The sequence below is a fragment of the Lepus europaeus genome, chromosome 10 (genome assembly GCF_033115175.1).
Source record: "Lepus europaeus isolate LE1 chromosome 10, mLepTim1.pri, whole genome shotgun sequence".
NCBI lineage: Eukaryota > Metazoa > Chordata > Mammalia > Lagomorpha > Leporidae > Lepus > Lepus europaeus.
Genome location: NC_084836.1, coordinates 111,844,596 through 111,853,210, shown reverse-complemented (window position 1 = coordinate 111,853,210; position 8,615 = coordinate 111,844,596). Strand labels below are relative to the sequence as shown.

The 8,615-nt window shown below is 57.9% G+C and overlaps 1 protein-coding gene across 4 annotated transcripts; it reads right to left on the bottom strand.

Annotated features, from left to right (window-relative positions):
- Positions 1–1,280: 1,280 nt before the first annotated feature.
- DBNDD2 (dysbindin domain containing 2) lies at positions 1,281–6,492 on the bottom strand. Of its 4 annotated transcripts, none has more exons than XM_062202377.1 (4): positions 6,394–6,492; positions 4,063–4,209; positions 3,745–3,882; positions 1,281–1,940 (listed from the first exon to the last, which is right to left on the bottom strand). In XM_062202377.1, the coding sequence occupies exons 2-4, from the start codon at positions 4,199–4,201 to the stop codon at positions 1,735–1,737; spliced, it is 483 nt and encodes a 160-aa protein (XP_062058361.1). In that variant the 5' UTR covers positions 4,202–4,209; positions 6,394–6,492; the 3' UTR covers positions 1,281–1,734. The 4 variants fall into 4 exon arrangements, with proteins under 4 accessions (XP_062058361.1, XP_062058363.1, XP_062058362.1 ...); XM_062202379.1 differs by lacking the exon at positions 6,394–6,492 and adding an exon at positions 5,761–5,854; XM_062202378.1 differs by lacking the exon at positions 6,394–6,492 and adding an exon at positions 5,425–5,581.
- Between the last annotated feature and the right edge of the window lie 2,123 nt (positions 6,493–8,615).

The following is an 8,615-nucleotide window of genomic DNA, read 5'->3' as shown; positions in this document are numbered from 1 at the left end:
TGTTCTCCTGCACACTCCCTGCGTTACAGCCAGAATCAGCTTTTTAAGAAAGCCGACCACCGGTAATGTTTTATTCCTTCTGATACATTTCAAACTCTTAACATGGCTTCTAGTTACCGACCCCATTACGAATGTCACCTTGTTCCTTAGCAACAAAACCCCAGTTCTCCCGACACAGCAGCTACGCCCTTCTAAAGGAAGTGGCCAGGGTGCTTCTGAGGCGCCTGACAGGTGGCACAGAAGTCACATCACTGATAATTCAGCCACTCAAAAGGGTTATCTTTCCAAAAACCAGAATTTCCTTTCTTCTAGATAATGCTGTTGGTCAGAACTTCCAGACACTTAAAAGCAGGGACAGCCATCTGGCCGTGCCCTCTTTGCCCATCCCCCACGTCTTCAGCTTTCTTCCAGTTTCAAGGTCATGGTGGCTGGGCTCTGACAGCCGTTTTCGACATGAGGTGTCAGTGAGAAAGCAGCCGCATACCTTGTCTGGCTGAGCAAAAACAGACACAACGGAGCCCGGGGCACAGTAACCAGGCAGCATCCATACAGCCCCTTATGCTGGACTTCTTTAATAGGAGGACATAAACTTATTTCTGGAGCCATGATCTTCTCCTAGCAGGCAGAATGAAACGTGATACAGGCCTCACGCGTTTCACAACCTAACCTTCGCCAGTCTTACTTCTCCCTCCTCGTCACAGTCAAAAATCCAGTCAAACTGAGGGTGTCTCCTTTCCCTCCACTTGGTCTACAAACACTGCCCCTTCTGCCTGGCTCGCTCCCCATCCTCTGACCTGGCTACCTCCTAACCACCCCTCGAATCTCAGCTTAAAAACCAGCTCTTCCATGTCCACACGAGCTCGGTTAAAATGCCCCTATCCTCTGGTACCAAGGGGCTTCAAACGTTCACAGAATACGTGCATAGACTTCAAAATCTTTTTGGACCAGAATGAGCATCCTTTAACCCCATTCTCCATGGATTCTCCCAAGTCCTCTGGTGCCACAGCCGCTCCTATCATGCTACTGACTACGCTGTGAGCTGTGGCATTCGCTTTATTTTCTCCTCCACAGATAGGAGGAGAAACTCCAGGAAGGCAAGGGACGCGGCCTGTTTCGCTCAGAACTGTTTTCCAGATACCTAGTGCAAGTGTTCAAGATTTTCTTGAGAGTGGGATAAATGAGTGATCGGGATACAGTCCTGGTATAGAGTACTGATAGAGAGCTGGACACCTAGTGAGTCTGACAGCTCTGCAATGTGAAAAATGCAATGGGATGCTTGGTAGGTTGTTATTTGTTTTATTATTTATACCGTGCCCTGTTCCAAAAAGGACGTAAGGAGGCAGAGGGCTGGAGCACCACCTCACTTACAGTACTAAGGAGTTCACGTCCATTAGACACTGGTTTAGAAGACTCTAGGAGAAAACTATGGGAAAGTCTGGGGAGGGAGCAGTGCTGAGAAAGGCAGTGGCATCCTGTCCTATGTCATCTTGTGTCTCCTCACTCGCAAGGCCTACCTCAGAGTAACCCAAAAACCGGCGGGAGGGCTGCAGCGGGAACTGATTAGCGAAAGCAGGAGCGGGTTAATTCTCAGAGGACTATGCCATCCCACCATCCTGCCCTCCTTCTCGTGCCTACTGTAAGTAGAGTCTGTTCTTCCCCTAGGGAGCTCCGGCTGGGCCCAGGACCTCCGATGAAGAAGAGCCAGCTCAGTCAGTCTGTCGGACGGGCCCAGCGCTAGCTGCAGGTTCCAGGCTCTGCCCCTCCATCGCCTCCATCCTCTTCCTCATCGGACTGTGCCAAGGGCGTGTCTGCCCCGCCGTCACTTGGATTTGGGCTGCGCGGGTTGGTGGAGGCGTCGGAAGACGTGGAGGAGGTCCGGGATGTGGGCCTGTCTGCCGCGGGCACTGGCAGGCTCAGCTCCACTGGATGGTCGTCCACCCCTGCTCAGAAACAAGAGGGGGTCAGGCGCACAGAACGCCATGGAGATGATCTGGTCAGGAGAAACTGAGGTCCAGAAAGGACTTGTCCAAAGTTACTTCACCGACCAGCAAGAGCCGACATGAAGACCTCCAACTCCTGACCCCTGGCACCTTCCCCATCACCACACTTCTGGGCAATCGTCAAGGCCAATCCATGCAGAAAGTGCTACCTGTGTCGCTTACGGTAGCTTTGGGCAAGTCACCACCCCGTTCAAGGACTCTGCTCCTCTTCTGTAAAAAACATTACCTGTATTCCCCAAGGGCCTTGATGATAAAATCTACGAATGCTTATAAGATGTCTGGCATTGTAAGTATTCAAATAAGGAGTGTCTATCTTCCAAGGGAAGCACATGGGCTTTGCAGTCAGACTGTTTGTAACCCGGCTTTTCCATTTTGTGGTGGTGTGACAACTTCTCCGAGCCTAATTTCCCTCTTTATAAAGCAGGGATTAGTGGGGCTGGTGCTGTGGCGTAGCAGGTTAGCTGCTCCCTGTAGCACCAGGATCCCATATGGGCACCAGTTTGAGTTTCAGCTGCTCCACTTCCAATCTGGCTCCCTGCCAATGTGCCTGGGAAGGCAGCGGAAGACGGCCAAGTGCTTGGGCCCCTGCACCCATGTGGGAGACCTGGAGGAAGTGCCTGGCTCCCAAATGGTCCAGCCCTGGTTGTGGCGTCCATTCCGGGAGTGAACCAGTGCATGGAAGACCACTGTTGCTCTGCCTCTGCTCTCTCTCTTTGCAACTCTGCCCTTCAAATAAATAAATCTAAAAAAATAAGTAAATAAAAATTTAAGAAAAAGGGAATTCCAGCTTCTTGCTTGTGAAAACCCTGGCAGGTAGTAGTGATGGCTGAAATAACTGGGTTCCTGCCACCCACATGGGAGACTTGGTTTGAGTTCCCAGCTCCCAGCTTCTGCTGTTGAGGGCATTCAGGGAGTGAACCATCAAGCGATGGGAGCTCACTCTGTCTGTTTGCCTCACAAATAAATTAATTAATTAATTAAAAAAATAGAATAAAATGGGACCGATGCTGTGGCATAGCAGGTAAAGCCACCACCTGCTATGCTGGCATCCCATATGGGCGCCAGTTCAAGTCCTGGCAGCTCTCTGCTATGGCCTGGGAAAGCAGTAGAAGATGGCCCAAGTGCTTGGGCCCCTGCACCCACATGGGAGACCCAGAAGAAGTTTCTGGTTCCTGGCTTCAGATTGGTGCAGCTCCAGTCATTGTGGCCAACTGGGGAGTGAACCATCGGATGGAAGACCTTTCTCTCTCTCTCTGCCTCTCCTTCTCTCTCTGTGTAACTCTGACTTTCAAATAAAAAGAAATCTTAAAAAAAAAAAAAAAGAATAAAGTGGGGATTAGCACCTGCTCTGATGAGACAGCATAAGCACTGACGTGATACATGTAAATACTTAGACACAAGTACTAGGAACCTTAGCGAAGTCTTAGGGTTCTGTAAATATTGTGATGACTAAAATTGCTTAAGTTGTCGAGTACAAAAATTATATATTAGCTTAATTACAGTAATTATGCTAAACTCACAAACATAAAATTAAAAAGGCTGCAGAGGTTGGCCATTCCTCTGTCCTGATTGGGCATCTGTAACCCAGTTCCCCTCAGGGTCAACTTCCCTAAAAGCAGAATAAGCAGCCTTGCTTCGGCGGAAACAGTCACTTCCAGCCCCTTACTTGGAATCCTCCCCAGCCCAGAGCCCGACATCCGGCTCCGGCAGACTGGTGCCCACGGCACCGAAGCAGGGGCTGTACCTGCCGTCTGGGGGGTCGGCGGAGGGTCTTCACAAGGCAAGAACACGTCTGCTCCGTCCTGATCGCCAAGGTCGATGAGTTCCACTTGCTCCAGCGTGTCCACATTCACTTCCATGGATGAGATACTGCCTATGGGGGCTGCAGACCGGGATGGGGCGCGTCAGGAGGGGAGGACCCAGCGGGAGCCAACAGGCCCCAAGGTGGAGGGGTCCAGGGCCAAGGAAACAAGAGGGGAGGGGCCCCCCAGGACTCAGGACCCACACACCGCCTTCTCGGCTCAACCCAAGCCTCTATCTGTCTTCAGGACTTGCAACTTACGTCTATGGGACTCGAGATGCAGGTGGGACAGAGGGAAGACAAACTCTGTCTCTGGCTGTAAGATGTCCTCGAAGAATTTCTGCCGCTCTCGCAGGCGGAGCTGCTGGCGCTCCAGGGCGGCCCGCGGGTTTGGGTCCATGTCAGCAACTGCAGGGAAAAGGAGCAAGGTGAGGAGGTGTGGCGGCGAGGCTGGGAGGGAGCAGAGCCGGGCTCGGGCTGGGTGAGCAGGGCGCTCTGCAGCCAGCATCCCCAGCAGTGGGGGCCTCTGGTTCCAGCCTGGGCACTTCTGGCCTTGGCCGCCTCCCTCTCCTTCCCTGAAACCAAGTCCATCCTGCTAAGTCTCAGGCTGGGGGTGGGGCTTGTCCGAGCTCCACAAAGGGGATGCCAGCTCCAGGCACGGCAAGCGGTCCTCTGTATTCAGGGAGCGCAGCCAAGGGCCAGCACGCAGCGTGGTGCCCTGCAGAGTGGGGCTCCAGGGGCTGGCCCAGCCCAAAAGGGGCGGAGTTCCTTCTCCACTAATTGGACTGACTCGTCTCAGCAGGTGGGGGAGGCGGACACGGCAGAGCAGGGGTGGAGGGTGCCCCCCCCAACTCCAGTTCCTCCGCATCTCTCTCCCTCCACACCCCACCCCCACCATCCCTCCCAAACCCTTGCCCTGAAGTCACAGCCCCGACTTCCAGACTGGGCTCTGCCCATCTGACGATGGCACAAGACACCCCCGCGAAGGTGGCCATTCCGGGGGCTACCATCTTTTTCTCTCCACTCCAACAGCTCCTTTGCCGCTTCCCGCTGCCCCCCCCCCCGCCCCCACGGTCTTATCTCCCTACTGGTCAGTGAGTAGACAGAAGGGTGGGTCCCAGGTCCAGCGCGGGCCGGGCTTCCTGACCCCAGAGCTGAGGCCTTACCAGAGCCCGAGCCGGCGTCTGTACTCCCGTCCCTGGCCCTGGCATTCTGCTCCGGCCGTCACCAGGGGCAGGGGAGTTTCGGCTCTCAGGACCGGACCCTCATCCTCCCAAGCAGTCTTCTCCACTCTGCCCTGGGACAGGGCCCAGCCTGTCCGGGACCCTGGCCAGCCCCACGGGCGCTGGGGCAGCTCAAGGGGAACCCAAGCCAAGTGCGCCCGGCAGGGCCGAGGAAGCGTGGGGAGGCTGTGCGACCGCGGGCTGGCCGCGGAGGAGGGAGGCGCTGACGCCGAATCCAGGGAACGGCTCCGGGAGCTGCCGCCCAGGTCATCACGCTAAAAATACCCAGGGCCCCGGGGGCCGTCCGCTCCCGCAGCGGGGCGGGGGAGGACAGGTCGAGGGCGGGGGAGCTGCCGGGACCGGGGGCTGCCGGACGACCCCTCTCTTTCCCCCCTCTAACCTCCGGGGTCTCGCCAGAGTGAAGGGGCAGCTCTCCGGGGGCCGCGGAGCCGGGAGCAGATGCAGGCACTGTTTACGCGACCATAGCTGCATGCAGAGGCCAGGAGGAAGGGTTTGGGGGTGGGGGGCCGGAGGCTGCCCGAGGTCCGGGCAGCAGCCAGCGAGAGCGCCCTGTCTCAGCCCCACCCGCAGCGGAGTGGGCAAGAAGCAAAGAATTCCCTAAAAAGGGACGCGCCGCGCCGGCGGGGGAGGGGAAGGGAGCGCTGCCCCTCCCGGCCGGTCCACCCGCCGCCGTCCCCCCCGCGGCACCTGCGCCCACCGCCGCCCGAGCCCCTACCTGCCGCGCCCGGCGCCCCCGCTGACTCAGCCTGTCCGCTCCGGCGAGGCGGCGGCGGGGGCGTGGGAGCGAGCCGCGCCGGCCGGGGTGGGGCTGCGCCTCCGGGTCTCCCCCGGGACCGACGGGCCCTGGGAGCCGGGAACGAGGAAGAGGCGGGAGGCGGAAGTGGGGGAGGGGCGGCGGCGGGCGCGCTCGCTCGCTCTTGGCCCGGCGGTCCGCGGCAGCCCCTCCGGAGCGCCACTGCTCCTACTTCCAGGGCGGGCAAAAAGTTACCCGCACGCATCCCGCCTCCCTGCAAGCCGCGGGACTCCTCGGCACTCCGCCTTCGCCGCCGACGCCCGAGCGCTCACCTCCGCCTCCCCGCTGCACACTTGCGGCGCCCCCGCCCCGCGCAGACCCGCGGCGGGCACACGCGCCGGCCCTGCCCACGCACACTTGCTGCTCTCCCACTCCCGGCGGCGCCCACGCGCCCTGACTCGCCGCACCCTTGGACACACTTGCCACGCTTAACCCGCGCACTTGAGAAGGTGCACGCTGGGGAAGGGAGGGTGCGACCCACCGGAGCGGCGGAGGGGCCCCGGCCCGGTGCCCGGCCCAGCCGGTCAGCAGGCGACCCCCGACCCCGGGACTCACCCCCGCTGCTCTCCCGATGCCTGGCTCCGGACTGGACAGCCGCCGCCCAGCCTACCAGCGCACTGGGCGGGATGGGCGCCGGAGGGGTGGGCCGCTGCGCCGCGCCCCTGAACGCCGGCGAGGAGCCAACCCCATGGTACTAAGAGGGGCGCTGCCCATCCCTCCCGGCTAGGGCGGAGACGCCGAGGCAGGCTGCCCGCCCCGAGGAGCGACGCCTGTCCCGTTCGCAGCGCCTCCTAGGTCGGAGCTGGGCTGGCCGTGCCCAGTCTAGCATCCCCTGGACCACGACTCCATGCCCATTCTCCTCCTCCTTTCCCGCCCATCCCCTCGTCCTCTCAGCTCCGGAAGCAGCGGGGCACCAGCAGCCGAGGACGGGTGTCACCCCGAGACGCTTCTGCCCTGCGGTCACTCGATAATTCATTCAACAAACATCCGGGAGCCAGCCAGGAACTGGGCGTCGTCTTTGGCACCTCCCTGTCCCTTGCCGCCCACATTAAAACACACCTCCATTTCCTGTCCATTCGCTTTCCTAAGGATCTTTGCAGCCCGCCGTGCCCCTCCGTTTCCGCCACAATCTCTTCTTTCTGCCTGGCTTTTCGGTACTCACTCTGGCCAGGCCTGGCCGGGACGGTTCCCCCACCCTACAGCCAGTTCCCATTTCAGAACAGAGGCCTGCCGGGCCACCCCTGCTCGGATCCCTTCGTTGTCAGAATACAATCCCGGTGCTGTGCTGCCGAGCTGAGTCTGGCAGAACTGAGTTCATCAGCAGAGGGTGGAGGTGTGGAAAGTCCTGGACCAGCACCCTGCAAACACCCACAGCTGTCTCTTGGCGTTAGGTGGATCCCATCACAACCCAATGAGATAAATACAGCAAGCGGCTCGCCCACCGGTTTATGAGAGTGGAAACCAGTTTGTGGGAGGCAACAAGCGAGGTGGTTAAGGCGGTGCAGTCCACAGGTCTCCCTGGGGTTGGAAACCTGCTGCTGCCTTTAGCCAGCTGGGTAAACACTCACCTTCTCTCCTCCCTGATCTAGGTCATTAAATGGGAATAATTAACCCCCTGGTCTGTATGACACAACCCATATAAGCGCTTACGGCAGGACCTGGGCCCCTTGGAGACACTCAGCAGACATTAGCTGATCTGATGGGTTGAGAGAGAACTGTTCCACACTTTTCTGACACTGCAGGGAGTGAACCTGCAGTGTTCACGCGTGCACAGAGTTTACTGTGTACCAGCGGCAGTGTCCCGTGCTGTACATGTGTTACTCTGGACAGTCCCACGGGGTAAGGACTCTTATTATTTCCACTGTACAGATACAGACACAGGTGCACAGAGGTGAAGGCCCTAGAGCTGGTGTGGGAGGGAGCTGGAACTGAATGTAGGCTGCCTGCTCCAGAGACTGCTTGCTTGGAACCACTATTCCCAGCCTGTCTCTCTTGATGAGGTTTCCCCTGTTTAAAAAATAGTTATTCATTTATTTGAAAGGCAGAGTTACCGAAGGGGAGAGAGAGAGAGATATCTTCCCTCCATTGGTTCACTCCCTAGATGGCCGCATCGGCTGGGGTTGGGTCAGGCCAAAGCCAGGAGCTTCTTCCAGGTCTCCCACATGGGTGCAGGCACTTGGGCCATCTTCTTCTGCCTTGTCAGGCACATTAGCAGTGAGCTGGATCAGAACTGGAGCAGCCGGGACTTGAACCAGTGCCCATATGGGATGCTGGGGTCGCAGGTGGTAGCTTTCCCCACTATGCCATCATGCTGGCCTCAATTTTCACTTTCCAAGAAGTATGTCACTCAGTAGGAGACACTTGGTCCCATTTTCAAGCATAGAATGAGACCGACGCATGTGTATGACGGATGAGAGCTCAGCTCCCAAAGCCATCTCCCCCATTTTCAGGCTTATCCCTGGAAATAGGACCCCATGGATTACTTGGAGCCCAAGAAGCTGAACTATCAGCAACTTCCACTCCTTTTTTGTGCTAGATATTTGCCACAAGAAGAGGTGGAGGGAGCAGGGAGAACACCCAAGCCGAAAATCATTTAAGGGGCTAACTGGAAAGGGTGTCACCCAGAGAGAGGCAGGTCAGGGGTGGGTGGACAAAGGAGGTAGAAAGCAGATGGCCGGAGACTTCTGGCTCCCATGTGGGACAAAAAGTCTGGGAAGGGTATCATTACCACTGAGTATTCTACAAAGATCATAACGCTTGTCAAACCCATCGGAGAG